The sequence below is a fragment of the Fusarium pseudograminearum genome, chromosome 3, assembly GCF_000303195.2.
Source record: "Fusarium pseudograminearum CS3096 chromosome 3, whole genome shotgun sequence".
NCBI classification, from domain to species: domain Eukaryota; kingdom Fungi; phylum Ascomycota; class Sordariomycetes; order Hypocreales; family Nectriaceae; genus Fusarium; species Fusarium pseudograminearum.
This window is the reverse complement of record NC_031953.1, coordinates 2,336,008-2,359,288: the sequence shown is the minus strand read 5'-3', so window position 1 is coordinate 2,359,288 and position 23,281 is coordinate 2,336,008. Positions and strand designations below refer to the sequence as shown.

Here is a 23,281-nt window from a genome sequence, read left to right as displayed (position 1 = left end):
AGCCGCAGGTACAAATTCTGCCTGCCAAAGAAATTGAAACAGCCCAGGTGACGATCAATGAGGTCCCCATTGTTTTGTTGAGCTTGTTGGCATGTCAAATGTCAAATATTTTGGACGTGCTGTTCAACGGCCCGACGCAGGCAAGTACAGTAAGTCGGATAAGAGGTATTTCAGATCCTGACATTGTGTCTACCAGCAAATATCTTATGCATATAATCTTATGGTAGCCTTTGACATTGTTAATGCTCAAGTCTGGGACAGGCAGACTCAAAAAGAGTCCGAGGCAAAGAACCGTGCCTGGTAACACAGATCAACGTGGTTGGTCGTCGTGAAGTTTTACCATAAGCAATTATGATGTATCATTCAATTAATCAGGCTTCACTGCCAGATACCGCCGACTCCACGTTATGTATCAGCTCACTTTGACAGCCACGATGTAACCGCAACAGATAGCAGGTCTTGTCTTCCGTCGTTTGTTATGATTGAATGGCTACTGAATGTCTTGATATGGACCCCACTAAATGCTGTGATTGCTATCATGACACCTGCGGAGTCCAAGCACGAAACTCGGCTGCACTAACATTCGCAGGTTCATTATATTTCCGAGGCCGACTTCTCAAGGACTTATAAAATACTGATGCTAGTCACTTTCGCATTCATCCAACAACTTGAACTCGTCGAGCTTAACAGTACCTAGTCCACGATCAATCTGTCATGGCATCCCACCTACCTGCCTATGGGTTGATGTAATTCAACACTATCCTCACCCCATTAGCACAGGCACTTAGGTCATCAAATTTACCTGGTCTACCCCGCCCTAAATCCACCGTAGAGGTCCATATTAGCAGACACATACAGGTAGGTACGGCTTGACATCACCTCGCTCACAGGTGAGCTCTCCACTAAAAAAGTTGAGCCACAGTGACGGGACCTAGAAGTACGTACTACGTTTTGTATGGGTGGGATGTGTCACTGTCAAACCAGTTAAGGCAACCACCAATTTTGCCTGACACTTTAAACTCTACGACATCAGAGTCCACACGTCTGGAAACCCCCGAAAGCTTCGACTCAGCAACCAAACCAAATTTCTCTTATTATTCGCCTTTCCCCAACTCGATTTATATCGAAACAACAATACCAGCAAGAGCATTGTTTTTTTTTTCTTTTGAAAATAACACTGTTCTGCCATCAATCTCCCTAAAAGCCAAAGGCAAGTATAACGCAGGACAGTTTTCATCTTGTTATTTCCATCATCCATCCTCTATATCTCTTAATCGTGCTTTCCCCTCTTGTTTCTACTATCTGCACCCCCAGTGCTCCTGCCGTGGCGGGGTACCCACACTAGCAGACCGCGACCGCGCCCTGCCAATCCATACTCCAGCTCTTCCAGATCCTGGTTTGGCTTTTACCTTGCCCTCAGATCCAAGAAGTCTTATCCATTTCCTGCACTTCTTATCCATCCCACTTCAAGACTCGAGAGTCAACGTTCTTCTGGGAAATATTTCGTTTGATCTGGTTTCATATCCCAGAGGCTCTTAACCGCCTATCTCTTTGTCTTGCCTCAACTGCCTGTCCCCCCGCATTAACGCTTTGGCTCTGATTCCCTGTTCGATATTCATCTCGAGCTTGGGAATCTTGCTGCTCCCCCCGCTATACCTCACAACTCTATCAAACCCACATGTTAATTTTGTGCAGTTTTCGCCGGGGCGTCTCTCGCGACGGTGTGACGTCTCTGTACTTTCACGCCTCGTCCCCGTTGACTCTACACGACTCCGATGGATCCAGCCTCGAGATCTCCCGACCATCCAGATCGTGCTGCCTCCGCTGAAGCCAGCTCGACCCGGCCAAACCCATTTGATGATAGCGATATCTCGTCTCGCAAACGCCGGCGCACTTCTCTTTCTGGGTCTCCTGCAAATTCTCTCGATGCAGAAAACCCCATTCGCGACTCCTCCAGCTCAACCACTATCGACATCGATCCTGTCTTGCCTCGACCTGACACGGCTGCAGACTCTCTCACAGATCCTGTTGCGCCTGAGACTCCCGGCTCAGGCTCTCACATGGGTGATCCTCCTACAGAACCTCCATCCAGCATGGTCACTCTCAACCTCAGGAATGCAACCCAGAAAGATTCGTCTTCGTTGCCATCTTCACCCACTACTGCAGCTCAGCCAGCTGTGACTGAAAATGCGACTGATGCCGTCAACGACCACGTTCAAGAGAGTGTTGAAGATTCTGAGGTCTACATGAGTCAAGCTCCTCAAGACAATGATATCTCAAGGCCAAGTTCTTCACAGTCTGCAACTCCGCCTATCGAGGTTATCTCCATACAATCAGATGAGGATATGATGTCTGACTACCAAAGTGCTGGTCTTTCCGTAGTCGATAGCGACCTTGTCGCAATCGATCCGGTTCATGAATTCCCGTTCAATGAGCCTAATGAGTCACTAGAAGGAATCATGACGCGGCTTGCAACTTACCTTGGAACACGTAAGGCAAATCCATACTCATCCCAGTGAGCCCAGATACTGACAAAACAGAATCCTCAATCGATCCAGCAGTCATTCATAGGCTGCAGCAATGGCTAGACCAATATCTTGATTACACTAGGAATGTTAGTCGACAGACGTCAATGGGATCGTGTCGTTTAAACATACATTTCTGGGCTACTTTCCCACGCATTGTTCCAGCGATGGCTTACCGCCGGTAGGTGTCCATCTACAACCGATATCTAACAGGACTAACCATCATAGACCACCACTTTACGAGGACGAAACACTTTGGGAAGTTAGCAGTGCTTTCTTTGCAAGCTTCGCCACACTATCAGCTTGGTTTGTCAGTCAAGACATCATCGCCATCAAAGAATTCATGGTAGATCAGGAATCGCAAAACCGGCAAATACCTGAACTTTTCTCTCCGATCTATCTCCACCATCTTCATTCGATAACTCAACCACCGCGGCCCAGCGACAGCCAGACTGATCAAGTTGCACCTACGGCCTCGTACTTCGTCAGAGCTTACCAGAAAAGTGCAAACGGAAGCATTGGCAGTCTTTTACAGCTGGCTAGAATCTTGGCAGAACTTATCCCGAGCCATCCTCGTTTGACTAACGATTTGGCATCGATCTGCCAAGTAGCGTCGGATATCATGTCTGACACTCTCAACCCACGCATTCCCAGCCATGATTTGATGTCAAAACAGGAACTCGAGAACGGATTCGCTTTGTACGAACTAATTTGTAGGATATTTGACGACATGATCGAGAAAAAACCCTCGCAACTGTTCGCGGATAACATACTCAGAGGTGTCTCTGCTTTGTCAGATATGATCAAGGCGATCCTCAAATGCGGCCTTCCGATTGCAAGTCGTCTACTTCAAGAACACCAAAAAGCTTTTCCTGCAGTCTCTGAAGACTACGCCATCGAAGCAATTGCTCTCAAGCGGCGTTTTGAAACCTTCATCAAACTCCTACGGTCGAGCCAAATGCAACTCCGATTTCAAGGAACGACACAAATGTGCAGAGAACTTGTCGAGTGTTGGAGACTTCACTCCGAGCAGAGTGACGACAGCCACGCTTATATTGGGCATATCGCCGAGTATCTAATCGGATCTGGGTTCATCGACTACTTCTTAGGCTCCAATTGCCACCCTGAGATCATCGTTGAGGGTGCCAACATCGTCGGTTTCATAATAGTGACCAAGAACTATCGCAAGGAGCATCTAGACATGATATGGCGAGGACTCACGTCTGGAGAAGATCCCCGTACAGTCGACGCTCTAGCGCGAATGATGATTGGTATCGCCCATCTCTTTGACATCGAGGGCCTTCTGGCTCTTTGCGACATGTTCCAGACACTGCCTGTAGATGCCTTTACGCCCACTATCCGATTGCTTTGGGACCATGTCATGCAATTCTTGACAGACAGGCCTGTGATTGAGCAGCCCCTTGGACTCCAGCCTTACAACCTTTGTCTGCGGCTGTTAAGGGAGTCTTCTGTCTCCACAGGTGGATCGCAAACCGTGTCCCCTGAAATGCAGCAGGTAACATTGCATAAGCTGCAGGAATTGTTAAGATGCGGACCGGGCCCCGAAGGACGACAGCAACTGTACTTGAGTTGTCTTCAAGATATTGCAAACAAGTCAGCCACCACCCTGGGCAGCCTCTACTTTCTCTCCACCACGATTCGGTCAAGAGTTATGTCCACCGAGCTGCATAGACTAGTGGAAGAGAACGACTTCACGAGGCTCCTTGTCGAGGAATTAGAGCATGCTATCAAGGTCGGACGAGCAATGGATACTCAGACGGTACTCGCCTCGCCCACTTACCAGCCTCGAAAAGAATTCATTGCCGTCATTATCCAGTTGGAACCACAAACCATCACTCAAGAGCTCGGACTCAAACTCTGGAACCTGCTTGTTGGTTCTCTCTCACTCTCGCTAGAAGATAGGAGAGCCGGGTGGGACATACTGAACATTCTCAACCGGGGGGGCAACTTTGATATTCACTCGAATCATTTTCTCCGGACTTGTTTACTTCACTATCTCCCAACTCTTTCCGCTGAGTACTTCTGCGAAGGTACGCTGGAATTCCTTTTAGCTGAGATCATGCCTCGTCTCAATGAAAAATCGGACCTTCCGCTCGATGACCAGGAAGCGGTCAACCAAAGTGGTATTGAACAAGTGTGGCGCATCGCTCTTGAAGCCGAAGATGAAATTCTGGCCGAAAAGTCTCTCCGAGTCCTGACACAGGACATCTATATTAAAAATGAGTATATTTCCTCTGGTCCCGCGCAACGAACGCAGTCGATTCACCTAGCTCTCGTTGGTCGTTGTCTAAAGCAGCTGAAAATTGCCGCGAAGGATTTAGAGACTTTGGGCTTCAACCCTCAAGGTGGTAATGATGGGGATGCGGTATTTGCTACCAAAGCCCAGAAGCTACTGGAAAAAGAAAGGATATTTGTCCGCTCCTTGAAGTTTCTGCGGTACATGTTGGATGCCCATCGTTCAACGCCACACTTATTCACACCCGACTTGAGAACGCTGATTTCTCAAGCACCCTATGCGGTTCAGGGCGACTCAGCGGAACTCAAATATCAGTCTTTTGATGGCAATCAACAGACTGACATCAAGCCACTTGTGATTGGAAAGGGGAACACTGCAGCTTCTTTACTCGCGAGCCTCCGTGAAGAAACCGGATTTGAGAACTATCGAATCTACTATAGAGGCCAGCCATTTTTACCACGTGAGACGGACATATGCAAATCTCTCGAAGATCTCCGCGTACATGACGGTCTTATACTGGTCAGGCGTGAAGACTCTGGTCCAGCTCTCTCTAATCGGGTTACGCCTGGTGCTTCCTCACTTGAAATCGAGATCTCTGCTCATTTTGATGAGATGTGGGAGTATTTGAGCATGAAGGACTCACTCGCAGAAGAAGTAATCATATTTTCCATTGTCAATAAGATATCATACTAACGTTTCCAGATCTTCGCCTTCCTCATCCGACTGCCGACGGACGGCCGTCTCTCCAAGTTGATCGACAACGAACCAGCGACCTACAAAGATGTTTTCCCCTCGGGGCAGCCTTTCAAGTCGCTTTACGCTGTGCATGCGTTAGCAAAGTATACCGATGCTCTGTCTCCTAGTGGCATACACAGTGATGGCAGTCAGAATGACGCGTTCACGCCTCGTTCTGTCTCGTACTCCAAAGCTCTCAAGACAGCCATGTCCTTGATTGTGCATGCTATCTCAGACAAGAACGTCTTCGACCAAGCATCAAAGTTCATGCGACTAAAGCTCACAACAAGTTTGCTTCAGGCATTCAAGCAGCTCTACGACAGTATGTGCAAATGATCAGCTTTACTGTACAGGTTCTAATTATTATGCAGGAATTACTGTTCCAGAAACACCGGCCATATCGAAAGGTCTGGTTATACCAGATCCAGATCGACTGGTCGAAATCCTTTCGTATGCCGCGGATTGTCCCGGTGATGAGCCCTCGGCTGCTATAAACTTAACACTTCTTCTTTGTCTACGACTCAGCATTATGGAAGACCAATTTTGGACAAAGCTCAGCGCAAACACAGACTTTAGCCGAGTCCTACGCCGTCTTATACTAACCGACCCCCGCCAGGTCATCAGAGCACGTTCGATCAAGATTATACAAGAATTCTTCAGTATTTTGGAGCAGACAGCCGTCGGTCATGCTTCAGACAACAACCTTGATGGTTTGGTAGCAAGATACTTCTGGACTATCGCCAGAGACCTCATTTCAGAAGCGCCTGGCATTTCGCATCAGTGCGACGAACTATTCCGTTTAACCTACTTCCTTCTGATTAGAATCAACAAGCAAGCGCCTGAACTAGTAAACATTGCAACGCTGGCGGCCAAAGCTAGCCAGCTTCTTCTAGAGCATACAACAACTGAGGTATGTCACTGTAGTTGATCTAACGTAACTGAGCAGAGTGGACTAAATCATTGAATTATCAGACTATAGAATCGCCCGATGTCGAAGATACATTAGCAAGAGGCTTGGCTTTTCTCTTGCATCTTTGTCTGCGGTTGGACGCCACTGTTGCCCAATCTGAGGTGCTCCCTAGGTAAGGAGCGAAACCTGATACCCCCATGGAATATTCTAACTGGTCCTAGAAATCTTGCTGCATCATTATTTTGGAAGCAGCTTTATCCCAGCAAGCGTTTATCAAACGGAGAGTCTGTGGCCAAAGTAATTCTTCAGGGAGAAACGCGGGCCAAGCTTTGCGAAGTGGTGTTCCAGCTTGTGAAGCATCATCGAGACGATATTCAAATGGTTCTAGAAGGACTCGGTCAACAAGTGCCATTTTATGAAGATGATGATGGCATGTATGGCCCTTTAGTAAAACCGCACCTACTGACAGATGGTCCAGATAATCCGTACCTGTATGACCTATCCTATCACTTCGAGCGATCCAGAGCACTCCGTGCTCCATGTGGCTACGCAGGATTGCAGAACTTGTCCAACACCTGCTACTTAAATTCATTAATGGCGCAGCTATACATGAACACTGGTTTCCGGTGCTTCGTGCTCGGTTGCCGCGTTCGCTACCCTGAAACTAACCAGCAGCTCCTTCACAACACCCAGAAACTGTTTGGCCATATGCAGGAGAGCTACCTTCGCTACATTGACCCGACTGACTTTGTCAATTCCATCAAGACATACGATGACACTCTGATTGATATCCACAACCAAATGGATGTCGACGAGTTTTATAATCTTCTTTTTGACCGTTGGGAGAATCAGCTTCTTGACCAGGATGAAAAGAGAAGGATGAAGTCGTTCTACGGTGGACAGCTTGTGCAGCAAGTAAAGTCCAAAGAATGCGAGCACATCTCTGAGCGCCTCGAACCCTTTTCCGCAATTCAATGTGATATAAAAGGGAAAGGCACATTAGAGGAAAGTCTGCAGGCATATGTGGACGGTGAGATCATGGAAGGAGGTAAGCTCAACGTCTTCGTTGCGAAAGCAAAGTCACATTCTAACCAAATAAATAGACAACAAGTACAAATGTTCAACGTGCGACCGCCACGTTGATGCAGTGAAAAGGTACTTCCTGCTCTTGACTATTTCCTTCCTCGCTAGCTAACGAAATCTCAGAGCCTGTATCAAAGATGTCCCGGAAAACCTCATCTTCCACCTGAAGAGATTTGATTTCAATCTACGTACCCTTCAACGTAGCAAGATCAATGACTATTTCTCGTTCCCCAGTCGAGTCGACATGCGACCATACACCATCGAACATCTCAGCAACCCAGAGAGTGATGGCGAGGAGGATATGTTTGAACTGGTCGGTGTGCTCGTTCATTCGGGTACCGCCGAATCCGGGCACTACTACTCTTACATCCGCGAGCGTCCTTCCTCCGTTGATAGCCCAAGCTGGGTTGAATTCAACGACGACATGGTAACTCCATGGGACCCAGCGCAAATGGAACAATCAACATTCGGCGGTACGAACCAACGTCCTCTTCAAGACTCAAACGGCCTCATGTTCGACAGGAATTACAGTGCATACATGCTTTTTTATCAGCGCGCTTCGTCCCTACGTGCTGAGCAGGAAAATATGATGAGTCTCAACGTCCCCGCGCCTCTCCGCGTCGAAGTGCCGGAGAAGCTCAAATATCATACCACGGTCGAAAACACAGTTATCCTCCGCCGTCACTGTATCTATGACGAGACCAATACTGGGCTCGTTCTGACCCTGTTCCGTCAATCTCTGCTGTGTTGTGGCCCTGTGGATACAACTGATACTTGCCTGAGTCCTAACGACTTCATGTGTAAATTTCAGCAGGAGCATGGACTCCAGAATTCGGCCATGCGAACGCTACTCGGCCATCTAGACCAAGTTGTCACGAGAGCAAAGGACATCCCACATTTCGGTTCATACTGTAGAGACCTGATGGGTGCAATCACATCTTGCCCTTATTGTGCCTTTGCATTCTACAGTTACTTTGATCATTATCCCAACGCACTTCGCATGTTGCTCCAACGCAACCCGGATCAGGGAGTACGAAGTTTCACTTGCAAAGCTCTGGTCACTGCAGTCAAGAAGATATCGGAGACGCTCCCCAATATCTATGACTCACAAGAGTCGTACAGCTCAGTCTCGGATTCCGATGAAGATGATGACCTTGATCAGCATGACGTTTCTCGTCACTCTGTCATTGATCGAGTAATGCTCATTTTCGATTATCTTTGGAAACACTTTCACCTCCACATTAAGGCCTGGGACGAGTATTTCGGAGCAATTCTAGGCTTTGCTGAACTGGGCCATCGTGAAACTGGACGTGTATTGGCTGCAGATTTTCTGCTAAGGACTATTCAGATCATCTCGGCCGACCCTCTACAAGACCTCAGTGGAGTCTGGGCCAAAATGCTCAACAGTGTTATTCGACGAAACAACAGTCCAAAGCCCCCTTCTTATACATCAATCATTGCCCTTGTCCAGCACTTGATAAGCAAGATGAATTGGAAACTTGGAACTGACTCGATCGAAGAGGATCCGACAGAGCGACTTACACAGACAGCCGGGCCATTTCGTTGGACATCAAGTGAGGTAACTCTCGTCTTCAATGGTTTGGACATGACCTCTCACACTAGCCTATTTGTCGAGAAACTCCTTGCCCTTGATCAGGCGCCTGCATCCAGCGATGCTATTATACGCTACTTGGTACGATTAGACGACAAAGTCGATGATAGAGTCCTTTCAACATTGAAACAATGTCTCCGTGGCGAAACCTCAACACAGGCCATGGATCCGTTCTTGCGGGCAGCCATCCCCTACCTCGACAGTACCGACAACCTCAACAACGCCCTGGAAATAGTGCAGCATATGTTGGCGCAGGCGAGAAGTCTACAGAACAACGAGGGTGTGTTTTTTGTACGCTTCTTCATGGTGGCAGCGAACCTCCAAAGAGAAGACGAGGAGTTTGCCAAGGCAGTTCGCTCGTACAGCCTGGGGCAAGTGCCAGAATGGGTACCTTTTCTTCTCGCGTGGTCTGATCAGCACATGCGGTCCACCACAAAAGGGTTTCTTAGCAGCACCTTGTTTGATAACTTGAAGGGTCGCAGCCCGGTCAACAGCGACAGTACCTGTTGTGACAGAGATGCCATTGAGGAGGCGGCAAAGCAGGTCGGAATCGCATGTCTCGAGTACCTCAAAGACCACCACGTCCGCAGAAGGGCTAATGTTGGTCGAGAAATTGCGACCGATTTTCTGGACGTAATCGAGCAATGCGGTGCGGTGGTAAATGTGGGCTCAGATGAGCAGAGTGATACAGACAAAAGGTTCTGCAAACTACAGGATGGTGAGTCGAATGCATTATATTGCGGGTTTGTGTTTGAGAAATAGCTAACAAGTATGACAGATGTGATCGATCCTTTACGGAAGCTTGTTGTTGATGACATGGAAGACGATGGGACCGGTATGTTACAGTCATTCAGTGACTCTGATACAGTCATAGCAGACATTTGGTAACGGCTGACGTTGGGTTAAAGACTGGGAAGGATCCTGCGGATCATCTGAACAGATTGATGACATTGAAATGAACATTCCGGGTGTAAAGGAGCTACACGGCATGTAGCAGGTGTTACGGTGGTGAACATGGCTCAGAGGAGATCCTAGAATTGCTTTCTAGCGTGGACGCAAACACGTTGGTCGAGGCTCTGTGTTTCTTTTTTCCCTCTCTCTATTTACGTTTTGGGCTTTAGTACACCAAGTGGACTCTGGCTAACAAGCGAGTCACGGATCAACGGCTTATTTGAGCTAAAAGTGCCCATGTTACAGTCATGATGGCAGAGACGAGTGTTTCTGGGGCACAAATGCATAGCAGGGAGTGGCGGCGTACAGGGCAAGAGGATACAAGGCTAAACGGCGAAGGAAGGTTGAATAAAATGGCAGCATATGACACTGATGACGAGGTCAAAGACTAAGCCCGATTATAACGAATGGTGTTGCTTTGTTCTTAGCTGATGAGTCGGATTGTTAATTGAAAAGCAAATCAATCCATCTACCTGTTATGAGTATCCGATGCATGTATGATGAGGCATGTCTGGGAAGATTAAAGCACACCCAAATAGCAAAAGCGTCATATGAAGGAGCTAACGGGACTTGGCCAGCGGCTGGTGTGACAGCTACTATCTTTGGCTACATGGCCAGATTTCTGGCCCAATTTGCTAGTTCAAATACTACGATGCAGTTGTGGTTGCGAAAACTTACAAGTTTAGAAACATTTCCAAGGAGATGAAACGAAACGGAGAAAACAATTGGTTCGCGTTGAAGTGTGATGAGCTGAATCTGATCCCGGTCCAGCGAAGCAACGGCACAGGGTGGTTATTAGATGCTGAGTTGACAACGATGATTCCAGGAGAAAGACTCATGATATAATCCGGCTCGGTGGCATATTCTCTAGTACTAACATTAACCTGAGATCGATGTCGTGGATATCTACTTGAGTACCCATGGGGTGGTAATTATGTTACCCAAGCAATAGAACCGTTGATCTGCAACATGACTACCGAGATCAAGAGACGAGATCTTGGGAATAACGCAGGAACACAATGCGGTAGTGACGAGCAGGGATGCAAGAAACTGTTTTTAGAACAAGGGACGATGCTCAAGATCCGATACGCTACGTCTAGGAAAGTTTATGACAGATTAAGGGCGGCGATATAGCTTCATTCCTCGATAGAGTCAGTATTTGCTGTTAACCTGTTATTTATTATACATATGTAGAAGTAAGATCCCCTGCTCGATCACTTCTGCAGGTTCAGAGGTTGTCTGTCACACTCACACGCATACAGCCACTAAGATGGCGTCTCTGGCCGCCAACTATCTTCTATATTAAGTGCAAGGCTGACGCGGGCCAATACCATCGCGTTCCAGGTACCCCGCCAGCCTCTTGAAATAGCAGCCGAGGGCCGCTAATGCACGTTAGCCGCCCATATCCTTACAACTAAGCTTGTTTGGTAATTCTACAGCGGGTCATCACTCGCATGTAAATCATCACAGTAAGAATCACCGCTTCTCTTGAATTGCGATGCTGCGTTTCCCCTTGCTCGACATAGTCTATGGGTTCGGAGCCTAACTGATCTTGGCATCATTCCGTTTCATGTCACCCATCCGCCGGGGATATCAAGCGGGCGGGCCTGTTGAGAGGGCCACCTGAGGAATGAAACATAAACAACCTGCCGTTCTTTTTTTAGAGCTGTCCGGGGAAGAATAAGCTCAAGCGGATGGTGTCATGTCTTTTAATACTCTTGTTTACCACTCATCTTCTCTCTTCTTGAAACTTTTTTGATGCAGCACCTCAACAACGACGGTTTCACGATATCAGGCTTGAGAAGGATAACCACAGCTGCTGTGCGGCTATTGCTCGATTCGGTTCTTTTGTCTTTCTTTCTCTCTTGCCCAGTGTTGCTCGTCGTTTGTTTGTTATCTTCACTCCATATCATACCGGATCGAGCAGTCTGTCTAAGTCGTCCTCTTCACTGACGCACGACTTTGTATCTTCAACATGTCGCTCAAGGATCGGATCTCATCTCCGCTCGAGGCTGGTACCTCCATCCTCGACGCCCACCATTTGCCACCTAATATGGCACCTGCTCTCGAGCATGCATCATCTTGTCTTGCTCGGAAGTCTCAGCACATCACGCTTGTCGTCGCTCGCCGAGATTACCAACTCCCATCTGTTGTTCCACCCAAAGGTCTATTGACCCCGATCACCCCAACGACCTTGTCTCCTGGTTTTCGTCTCAACCTCTCTCAAGGCCCCGTTTCTAGGCTTAAGTCATTGATGAAGAAAGGTTCTTCAGCATCTCTTCGATCGATGGATTCGCCGCGAAGTGGGCTATCTTCGCCTGGCCAGGTCCCTCCACTCGAGATATCCAGCCCTCGGTTCAAGTGGCCTTTGTCGCCCTCTACGCCCTTGTCTCCTCCTCCCATGACACCCTGTACCGCCTCGTCAACAACCACAGATACCATGAGCTCCATGATGAATGCATCATCAGGTTTCGGTATGCGGCTCATCCACACCAACGAGCTCAACCCTAAATCCGAAAAGATCCTCAATACCATACTGACCAAAACGGAGAAGAAGTTTGCTCTTGGGTATGTGACTAGACTCCAAAATGACCAGGCTCCGGCTAATACGTTGCAGTTCAGAGTGGCTCTCTCCCGCCGTCAGGCCTTCTTCCTGTGGGCTCACAAACCAACTCATCCATAGCTCCATCATTCAGAATGAGGTCCTCTTCTGTTCAGAGGGCCTCACTGTACTATCACTTGACAGACTGTATAGCCTCAAAAGTGCTCTTTCTAGCTACTCCAAAACGAAATCCCCACTCCGCCTTGAAGACGCCGTTGACGAACTAAGGCGCATCATCTTGGCAACCAACGGCACCAAGGTTTCCAAGACCGCCATCCTTCGATCATACGACTGGCTGAGCGTGTCAAACTCCGCCTTGGTCGATCTAGATCGCATGTATCGACGAGCATATGGTGGGCCCGAACAGCACGGTGGAATCGCAGGCCTGACAAGTTTTGCCGAACCGGCCATCAAGCCTATCAGCGACTCCCAGGAACGCCATATAGAAGAGGAGGCAAGCGAGCCCACGATACACATCACAGCAGACAAAGGCAAAACGCCATCGCCGAAGCCTTTGCTCAAGCTGCAGACAAATTTCACTCCAGGGTCTCTTCTCAGACCAAAACCCAAGAAAATAGAGGCTCCAGCCCAGGTGCCCATTCAGGTCGATGCCGTGGAAGAGGAAGATGGCGATCGCACAGCACGGCCGACGGATCAGTTATACTTCACCATGCAACAGTGGGAGCCGCCTTCAACAATAGACCAAATCCTAACTGCAGGGCCGGTCAATCGAAGTGCCTTCAGCCCTCTCACGCCGACACCTATCATGAGTCCAGGATCACCAGGATTTGGACCTATGACGCCCCACGACTATGACGACATATCCCCTACAACACGAGGAGAATGGGGTTTCATGTTGGCAGATAATGCCTTCCAAAGCGGTCGCAAAGTTGGAGTTGAGACTTTTTGATATCTTTTGCTTTATTTCGCTTCTTTTTCTCAGGTCGGAGTCGAATTCCGTGGCAAGCGGTTCAGCCTTTGAGACCCCCTTGGGTTCAATCATATGTACAATGTATATATATACTTCATGTCTGTTTATTTTGGGTTAGATGTAGACAGCGTATACCTATCTCTGCAGGAGACACCTGCAGATTGAAAATTACAAAGAACAATGTTGACATTCTCAAATTTACTGTATAAGACCGGGGTATCATTATTATTATTATCATCACCATCCATATTTGCCTGCTGCCTCCTTTCTGTTGCTCTTCCCCTTGGCGAAACTGTCCTCGAGAGCATCGCGCTGGCTTTGCGCATTCTGGACCAACTGTCGCAGACTGTGTTTTCCTCCTCCCTGGATCGCCCGTACAGGATTGTGGGTTTGCTCTTCTCCTGCAGCTCGGATTTCCTCGTTGTGCCTGTATTCTTTATCCATGTTGAAGTTGATAACCTTCTTGGCTGCCTGGTTACCAAGACCGTTACGACCAAAGAGTTCTCGTTGTTGAGCTGGTGTCAGGTTGAGGTCTTCGACTACAGTATCCAAGGACTCAGATCCCGGCAGGGTGGTTGCTGACGGACCAGCTTGCGCATGGCTGGCGTAGTCACCGTACGCTCCCTCGTCGTAGGCCAGTGAGCTTTCTGTCGTCGCAAACATGGGCTCGTAAACGCCAGTGGATGTCTTCTCTGTAGGCTCGGACGGCTCTTCTGTGTGCATGGAGAAGAGAGAGACCTTCTTTGGGGCAGCTGCTGGAGTAACCGCAGGGGCCGCTGCTTCAGCTTGTTTTGATTCAGTGTGTGGTGTTGGTATTGGCTTCGCCATCCCCGAATTGAGCTTCTTTTTCTTCTGCGGGTTCCTCGCTACCGATAGAGGCTTGAACATCAATGGTTTGCCCACCAGCTTAACTTCGTCGGCAGGTTTCTGTCCTTCGGGGATGTGTGGTTGCGCAGCAGCCTTCGGTGGCGGCCCGCTGTCATTTTCTGAAGCGTTATCGTTGGATGTCTTCTGGTCATCTTCCGAGTCTCTGCTGAAACCTGGCGCAGCGCTTGTCTTGAACTGAAAAGCCGGCCTTGTAGACGCACTACTCGATGCTGCAGGCTTGGGTATATTTGCCTTCTTAGGCGCTGGGAGGAAGGAATTGAAACCAGAAAATCTACCACCACCGCCGGTCTTTATCTTCTTCTCTGTGGGTTCTTGGCTCTGCGCCTTGTCGTCTGTAAGTTGCGGAAGGCTGACCACGATTTTGCCTGGGTTGGATCGATCGACGACTTTTTGGAAGGGTTTCTTGGATGATGCGGTTTGTTTGGGTGCGATTTTGACGGGGAGTTGAACTTCGGCTTCAGAGCCTGAGCCTTCAGAATCGGAATAGTCGACGAGGCCCATGATGCTTCGATTGAATTTATTCGGTAATTTATTGTTAGATTTAAAAAAGAAGAAAGATGCAAAAGGATCGCGAACTTGAGCTTCGCGACATGAAGTTAAGATGGATCCACTTCTGTCTCGTCAATGGCCCGTGCTTATGATGCAGCCACATCCAATCTAATGAGGCTCTGAACTACTACTACCCTACTATCTACATCGTACCTTCAACCCCACTGCTTTGTCGCATAACTAACATGATAGAGACGGCGTCTAATAAGTTACACATATAGGTAATCGCTCTATCGGATAAACATGTGAAAAGCTTCACTTGTTTCTCAACTTTACTCAATCCATCTTGCTGTGGTACTCACAACATCGAAGCCGCCATCATGTCTGTCATTCAACTTGAAGAGTGCGTCCTGATCGCAAGCCAAGTATCGTGCTGGTAAACTGATATTGTTCTTAGACTCGTCTCTTATCAACTTCGCACAAGCTATCTTGACGAAATCGCAGATGGCGTCGGAGAACGCCTTCTTAACGTGAACGATGGCTTCATAAACTCGGCTCCCTTCAAAGCCGCGGGCTGGCGACCAAACTCCTCCCACCACAAGCGCACACATTCACCTCCGATTCCCACCGCGATCGCTTCCGAATATTTCCAAGCACCAAAGCAAGCTGGACTCACGCTCGAGGACGGGGAGGAAGATGGCGGCATGCTCACAGCGGCCGGATCCGACACCATGGGCCCAGGAATGGCTACGAGGCGACGCAGGCGTCGCGAGCAGATGGAAGAGGAAGACAGCAGCGATTTGAGCGACGAGAGTGATGACGATACGGACCAAAGGGCCGCGCAGCAGATCAAATTCGCCAAAATGCCGGTCAGAAACAGAGCGGGCTCCTCACCACTACAGAACACGAATCTTCGTCAGGTTGGGACTGTTTCGCCCAGGGCTCCTCGCCGAGGCTCACAGTCAGCGCTGGGGACAGTACAGGAGAGGGCTCGTAGGGACACGGTCACAAGTAGTGAAATATCATCCGAAAACGAAACCGACATTCCGACTGTGCAACGATACCGAGAGGCTGCGCGTGCTGCAACGAGAGCCGCAAAGCTTCAGGCTAGAATTATGGAGGAGCCTACACCTGGCATCCAGCGAGCAGATACCTCCCTCTTGCCAGAAGAGGAAGAAGACTCTGACGAGGTTTCAGACATGTCTGACGACTATGCCGAGAGTATCGACTCAGCATCAATTCTTGACGGCGTGGAGAACGCCATCAACGCGTCGCCTACTCGCCAGGTCGTGGGAACACCACCCAAGAATTTTGTACGACAATCTACAATTCGCAAATCGAGACCACCCACCCATCCCATTGTCCTTGGAACGCTACCGCCTCCCAGGCCGATGAGTATGATTCGGCCATTGAGCGTTGCCCAGCCCAGGAGTTTGCTATCAGCCGCTCTCAAAGCCAAGGACAAGAAGTCATCCATACCATTCCAGAAATTTGCGCATTTCAGCGGCCAGGGCACCCAGGGGTCTATTGCCGTGCGTATATATGCCCCTTTTTCAAAAACGCCAAGCAAGCCATTCCAGGTTCTTATCCGGCCACGCGTCCATGATGGGCAAGGTGCTGAGAGGGTAGTGACAGTAGCGGACCTCATCGGGTTGAGTCTGTACCGATACAACGAGGAAAAGCTGGATCCCCCTTTACCCAAGGGAAAACTCAATATCAACTGGTGGACTCTACGCATGGTTGAAGAAGGTGGCGAGGTCGATGATGACTTTCCTCCGTTTGAGAGGACCAAACCTTTGACATCTTTCACGACGGTAAACAATGCTGCCGCTCGAGGAGGAGGGCGCATGCGATCAAATTCAACCGCTTACGACGACTTTGCATTGGCAGAGGCTTCAGAGGACGGGTATCTTGAGAATAAGTCGTTGACGCCTCAGGAGGACGAGGAAGAAGAGCCAGTAACTTCACAGGATAGTGGTGGCGGTGTAGCTCTTGATTCTGCCCTGCCAGATGAGGATGCTACTCCTCGGGGTACTCCAGGGCCGAACGTCAACTCTTTTCTTTCAGATCGGCCACGGCAGAACCCCATTGTCACAACGACGTATAGATCAAATGCTCCTCCAGCGGATATGCCGCAGGCACCAGCTGCGGTTCCCAACACATCCAGAGGACAGCAGAAGCTGCTTCGAGTTCATATCATGTCGGCAGACGTGGCTCCAGGTCAGATGGTAACACTTGATGTGATGACAGATACATACTTAGCCGAGGTGCTGGACGTGGTTTGCCGGAAGAGGCAGCTTGACAAGGCCAACCATGTCTTGAAACTACCTAGTTCAGGAGCTGTCGTCATGTTGGATCGACCTGTATCGTCCATCGGAAATGTCACGGATCTTGAGTTGTACCGGCGACGGTTTGCAACCGATGGCCCGTTGACGATGGCTGGGTCGCCGAGCAGTTCATCGCCAAAGACGTTCCCGTTGGCTGAGCAGTCCATGCAAAAGCGCAAGAAGTCGCAAACGCCAATGGTTGGCAGCCATCCATTGGCACGTGAGTCAATGAAGCAAGACGAACTAAGCAACGCCAGTTACAAGAAGTACACGGTCTGGCGAAAACAGCCAATGCGTATTGTAGGCATGAGTGAGCGTATTCTGGTAATAGATGGCGAATATATACACATCATGCCAGCGTCTGGTGGTAAGGCATTACAAGACGGCTCAGGCAAGACAACAACAGTGCACTTCAGCAACGTAGTTGGATGCAAAGTATTCCGAAAGCATCCCACAAACGTCAAGGTGAGTTTACCATTCGAGATTTCATGGCCGTTCAGGACTAAACATGCCCAAAACAGCTTATTGTGTACAAAGCGACGGAAAGTAAACGGTATGATTTCGAAGCCCGCAGTGCGCTGGAAGCGGCTGAAATAGTGGAGGAACTCAAGAAAGGCATGTTCAAATGAACGGTCTTTGTCAATCGGAATTGTCTCGGTACTCGGGAGAGAGCCTTTAACGACACTATGCAATACTTTCTGCAGGATGAAAATTGAATACACAAGAGCGTGACCAGGACGCAGACCCTTGAGGTTCTTCTAATTACATTGTCTTTGTACGGTCGATCTGCCTGCAGTAGTCGTGAGCTTGTCTATTGCTTGTCTCACTAGCAGAAGAACCCCCTTTCGTCACAATCATGAAGATGGAATGGGACGGGACTCGAGACCTCATCAGCCCACTTATGCACTGCATCTCGATCGAGAGCGATGCAGGCCGAGAAAGCAGGGAAACTTGTTGGAGTAATCGAATGCCATGCTTGGTATGGGCTTGGCGAGCACTGATCAAAACTGTTAAGCAAGGCAACTTTATGCTATAATGGAGATCCAAGGTGCCAAGCCGGGGTTATGGCAACGAGATGTTATGGAAGCACAGAGAGAACTGGAGTCAAAGTGGAACACCTAGGGGCGTGTGTGGCGTCGAGACCAAGCTGGACACGACAAGGCAAGCTTCTGGATTGGGTGGCGCCCGAGTACAAGCTACAAGAGTACGTGGATATGTATTGCGTTGTGAACGGACATCCATGATGGTACTTTGATGCTACTAGGTCCAGTGAGTTGTTGGTTGAAATGTGAATTGGTCAAGCTGGCCAATGCTTCTCGTCTCGCGCAGAGTAGAGCAGGATTTTATTGGCACAGTGTTGTAGTATGAGCTATCAGAGATGCTCAGTTCATTGTCCTCCATCCGTTGCTGACTGCTTGTGTTTCCAACCGTTGACCCTGCCAAGGGAGGCAATGAGCTAATGGGTTTACGCTTGTTCCATGTGTCGTGTGTCGTGTGTCGCGTGCCGCGCGTTCAGGGACTCAGGTACTAGAAACAAGAAAAGAAAGGAAGAGGCGAAGAGGACCAGCTCCCTACTCAGGCACTCCTTCTAGTCAGTCGCTATGCAAGCGAAATCGGGATTGGCCCTAAAAACGAGCATCTGATGAGCAAACACTCTGGTCTTTCGACTAAGAGATTGCCTGTTAGCCTGCCGAATATTAGGACAATTGCAAATACGATGCTGACAAGGTCCATTTGAGACTAATTAAGACACAGACAAAAGTGCTCCCTTGTCAGCGGTAGTTCCCACAATTGCACAGTTGTACATCAGTCGATCCTTAGGTTAGCAGGTAAACGGGTAGTGATCCAGGTATTGGCACAACTTTAACTTTTCAGCTTCAGTGCCATCGTTTGCCAAACCAGGAACTCCAGGGAGAAGGAGGGGAAGGTAAGGTTTTCCGCTAGGGCTAGGAGTTGGTCCACGATGGTTGGGTTAGTGAATTGTTTCATATTTTGTATGTTGTTTATTACGCCACGCACGATATTGTCTGGGTTGTCAAGGTAGGGATGGGATGGGGCTTGTTTGTAATTACGAGCTATGAAGGATATAAAGCACAGTGCTGAGCATTTAGAAGGCACGATGGCGTTGTACAGAATATAGGACTAATATAGGACAAATCCCAGGCAGCTTCCATACCTAATACTTGCTGCACTACACTGTACTGCACTGTATTATCGTCAATGCTTCTGGCCTCAGAGCTGAACTGTTGGCGAATTGCTGCTAGATGATCTGGGGAACTTCTGTGCTGTGCTATTTCGAGGTCGGGAAGTTCCAAGAGAATCCTACTGACCTATAAGAGGATGGTTGGCATGGACCCTAGTCAAGAATGCCGCAAGGCTCATGCTTTAAACCAGCGCAAAACAGCCCCCGTCAGCAAACATCAGCATTAGCAGGACCATCAGCAGAGCAACAAAGAAGGAGAAAGTGCAACCAGAACTACGGAGTTCCTGTAAACAAAGTGTGGATCTTCCCGGACCCCACTGTGACGCAAATAGTCAGCAATGATTACGTTAAGGGAAGGCAACATTCACCTTTAGCAGAGGCAGGTTACCTAGTAGGTACCTACCTACCTGCTTTTACTCCTGATGCCAGACGCAGGCAAGTGCTGTACCTCTGCATGCCCTTCCTCATTCGATGCCTGTCTTTGCTTACTATAACCTTGTCTTGCCTTCTTTGGTAGGTATCCAGCGCAATTATTCAGTCCAACTACAAATGCGTATCGTGTAGGTGCTACCTTGTATGTTGAGGTCAAGACAACTCCACAGTTGATAACGTCAGATCAAGTTTCTTGAATTCTTACGGAATTTCGGCCTCAACTAAACCGTCCAACTTGAACATGGTCTTGGTCCCAGGAAGATCGCCCCAAATCGTCTACAAATCCCCACCGCTAGAGCATTAACGTACAGTACATAGCTGCAACTGCCCAGGGGTTGCGCTAGTCTGTCTGGAGTCTGACACGGCATATGCACAGAATCGCGATGGATGATGATGGCACATAGCCAATACAGTATGTCCGTACTTGGCTACAGGGTATACCTGGCAGCCAAGCAATACCATACGAGACGGTTCATCATTCTCAACTCTCTAGTTCTTCATTTCGATATCATATCCTGTTCGATTACCGGTTTTTCTGAAACCGAAAAGCGAGGTCGCTACCGAACCCTGATTGCGGAATCTTATGCAGGTACTCGCGAGCTTGACTCTCGTAATGTCATCACTTGACGAAGCCTCCAATTAGTCTCCATTGAACGAATTGGGTAATTAACCGGACAACTGCTCCAAGCGAGGATTTTGTCATGCTCTGCCCACGACTCATACGGATACCAGACAAGGGTGTCTGTACACCGACGGCTTTGCTGGAGTTCAATGCATGCCGCGTCGCTTGAGGCTCAGCATCACGCGGGCAGTTAACACAACATTTGTATCTGTAAAAGGCCCAGTCAAGTTCTGCTTAGCTGCTGCTGTTTATTTCCGGATTTATGTGTGGGCTGAGCTGAAACATAGGATTCTCCCCTCGGTACATACTGCCTTGCATAAGCTAAGGCGCAGCTGAAGGATGCCATTTCATATACGTGCTGCACCTATTTTTGAAAGCATCAGAGCCTGCGAGTGTTCAATTCAGACATAACACAGCTTGAAGCTTGAAAACGGCTGCAGCACAGACTGAGTACAGTGCAGTGCAGTAAAGCACCGCGCAGTAAATGGTGTCCGGCTAGCGGTCGCGGTTGGTTGCGGCCATGATTGACATCAATCGAGTGTCAGAAACAAACCTGACTGCCCGGGCACGGACATACATACTTGGGATTCAGGTACAATTGCAGTCCGCTGGCTGTACCAGTATGACCTAAGTGTGTATGAATAGACATGCCTCCACTGTTCCAACATACGAATCGCCAAGCCCCGGACTAAGGGCGGACAGTCCGGGGTGAAGAGGTGTGCACATATAAGTCATTGTCTAGGTGTGTAGACAGACTGATGGCATAACAGCATGGGTAGTATGCGTACATAAGATGTCCTGACCTCCAGTCTCTCTTCTACTCTTCTTTCCTTCCTCCTCTTATACATTGTTGCTATCGCATTCAGATCAGATCACCGAATCCCAATCAATTCGTTACCAGTCAAGCAGCTATCAACACCACCACCGACATCATGAAGTACTCCGCTGTCGCCCTCCTCGCTGCCCTCACTGCCTACGCTCAGGTATGATTCTCTCTTCGTTGTATCGAAAGAACAAAATATCCATTTACTAACAAACTACAGGCCCAGTCCATCGACCTTCCTGACCCCTCTTCCGTCATTGGTGATATCTCTTCCCGCGTTGAAGGTGCTTCCTCTATCATCGACGATGTCTCCTCTGCCGTCCGGGATGCCTCTACCCGAATTGAGGACGAGGTCTCTTCTCGCCTGAGCGATGCCTCCACTGCTGTCGCCGGTGCCACCACCACCTTGACCGACGCGTCTACTGTCACTGAGTCTGCTGAGACCGGGAGCGAGACTGGATCCGAGACTGGATCCGACACTGAGACTGGATCTGACACCGAGACCGGGTCCAAGACCGTCGACACCAGCTCTCTCAAGAGTGTTACCGAGGCCTTTGCCAGTGCCTCCGAGTCTGTCCAGGAAGAGCTTGACTCCCTCAGCTCCGTTGCCGCCACTGCCACCGGCGCTGCTAGCTCCTCTATCGCCGACCAGATCGCTGAGGCCACATCCAAGATTGGTGCCATCGGCGGCAGTGCCAGTGCCGCTGTCAGCAGTGCTACTGATGACAACGCTGGTGCCATGCCTACCGCTGCTGTCGCTATGGGTGCTCTCATGGGCGGTGCCGCTATCTTTGTCAACATGTAAAATGGGTTTTGTGCGATATGACAGAATACACAGCAATTAATGAAACGGACTTGACATTATTATTTGAACTCTGACCTCTCGGGTTTCGGTCGTTCATCTTGATTCGACAAATGTTTGCAATGAATTACATGTAGCGAGATTCATGATATTGATCAGCCAGCGTCACTGATCTATCTCTTGGTGGCATAACGAAAAGGGAAGGCGGGTGTTGGTTGTGTGGAATGCAGTTCTGTTGAATGCTGTTTTGCAGTAGCTATCTAGTTCTCAAACATGTCCATCCCGGAGCCTATGGCTTCGCCAAAATACATCTTTGAAGTTATCCCCACCATCATAATCCCGACTCTGTGAATTATACTTGCCCTGGACCCTTAGCAGCGCTTTGGTCTTTAAACCGTTGCAAAACTAAGGTTACGTTTTAGCCTAATTCTTGTGAGGCTGATGTTGTGTCACCCTTTGAAGCTAGATTATAGTGTATCACAAACGACTACTAAATAGTGTGGCTGGCCTTATACTTAGTTCTGACTTGACTTAGTATTCGATACGTGCCTTGAGGGCCGCAAAAGAACTATTCCTAGTCACACGATAAGACAGGACATCTTCAACCCTATAAAAAGCCAAACAATGAGGTGTAAGGGGTTGTGTTGACTCAAGTCAAACAAGGAAGTGGCCATTTATTATCTGATTCGCATTCCAATACTACGAAATATGTGCACGAATATCCTGCAGTGGCTGAGGCAGGGTGAATACAATTCCTCTAAATGCATACCTAGGTATGCATATCAGACAATTTTTGGAAATCGCGTTTCCTTCGTTTCAGCCTCCCTTGTACTCGCTCAGCCGTGGTCTCACTCCAGCTCGTCGTGGCGGAGTCCCGTGAGCTTGTGTTATACATAGTATCTGAGGCGAGGGCTGTGATGTTAGTTGACCATTTAGCCAAACTAGGGCTTCTCGAGAGTAACTACGTTCTTCTTGAGTATCTTGTGAATATACAGTGACCGATTATGAACATTAAACCCCAACTCTGATAATAGTAATACGTAACAGCCGCAGAACCTCAAATGAAAATCCAAGTGTTATATCTGGGTC

The 23,281-nt window shown here is 48.8% G+C and overlaps 6 protein-coding genes across 6 annotated transcripts; 5 read left to right on the top strand and 1 right to left on the bottom strand.

Moving 5' to 3' along the window:
* Positions 1-1,775: 1,775 nt before the first annotated feature.
* On the top strand, positions 1,776-10,116 carry FPSE_03544 (uncharacterized protein; the record flags this gene model as incomplete). The annotated part of the gene is made up of 11 exons (XM_009256663.1): positions 1,776-2,490; positions 2,541-2,706; positions 2,754-5,436; positions 5,485-5,839; positions 5,889-6,427; positions 6,490-6,599; positions 6,649-7,475; positions 7,531-7,582; positions 7,634-9,840; positions 9,901-9,957; positions 10,031-10,116. 11 exons carry the CDS (start codon positions 1,776-1,778, stop codon positions 10,114-10,116), a joined length of 7,797 nt encoding a protein of 2,598 aa, XP_009254938.1.
* Positions 10,117-12,048: 1,932 nt separating this feature from the next.
* On the top strand, positions 12,049-13,585 carry FPSE_03545 (uncharacterized protein; the record flags this gene model as incomplete). Its single annotated transcript, XM_009256664.1, has 2 exons — positions 12,049-12,641; positions 12,691-13,585. 2 exons carry the CDS (start codon positions 12,049-12,051, stop codon positions 13,583-13,585), a joined length of 1,488 nt encoding a protein of 495 aa, XP_009254939.1.
* Positions 13,586-13,843: 258 nt separating this feature from the next.
* On the bottom strand, positions 13,844-14,995 carry FPSE_03546 (uncharacterized protein; the record flags this gene model as incomplete). Its single annotated transcript, XM_009256665.1, has 1 exon — positions 13,844-14,995. One exon carries the CDS (start codon positions 14,993-14,995, stop codon positions 13,844-13,846), a length of 1,152 nt encoding a protein of 383 aa, XP_009254940.1.
* A 368-nt stretch (positions 14,996-15,363) lies between these two features.
* Positions 15,364-17,939, top strand: FPSE_03547 (uncharacterized protein; the record flags this gene model as incomplete). The annotated part of the gene is made up of 3 exons (XM_009256666.1): positions 15,364-15,386; positions 15,441-17,775; positions 17,832-17,939. The coding sequence occupies 3 exons, from the start codon at positions 15,364-15,366 to the stop codon at positions 17,937-17,939; spliced, it is 2,466 nt and encodes an 821-aa protein (XP_009254941.1).
* Positions 17,940-19,676: 1,737 nt separating this feature from the next.
* FPSE_03548 (uncharacterized protein) lies at positions 19,677-20,336 on the top strand (the record flags this gene model as incomplete). The annotated part of the gene is made up of 4 exons (XM_009256667.1): positions 19,677-19,904; positions 19,943-20,026; positions 20,078-20,087; positions 20,278-20,336. 4 exons carry the CDS (start codon positions 19,677-19,679, stop codon positions 20,334-20,336), a joined length of 381 nt encoding a protein of 126 aa, XP_009254942.1.
* A 1,163-nt stretch (positions 20,337-21,499) lies between these two features.
* Positions 21,500-22,195, top strand: FPSE_03549 (uncharacterized protein; the record flags this gene model as incomplete). The annotated part of the gene is made up of 2 exons (XM_009256668.1): positions 21,500-21,550; positions 21,611-22,195. 2 exons carry the CDS (start codon positions 21,500-21,502, stop codon positions 22,193-22,195), a joined length of 636 nt encoding a protein of 211 aa, XP_009254943.1.
* Between the last annotated feature and the right edge of the window lie 1,086 nt (positions 22,196-23,281).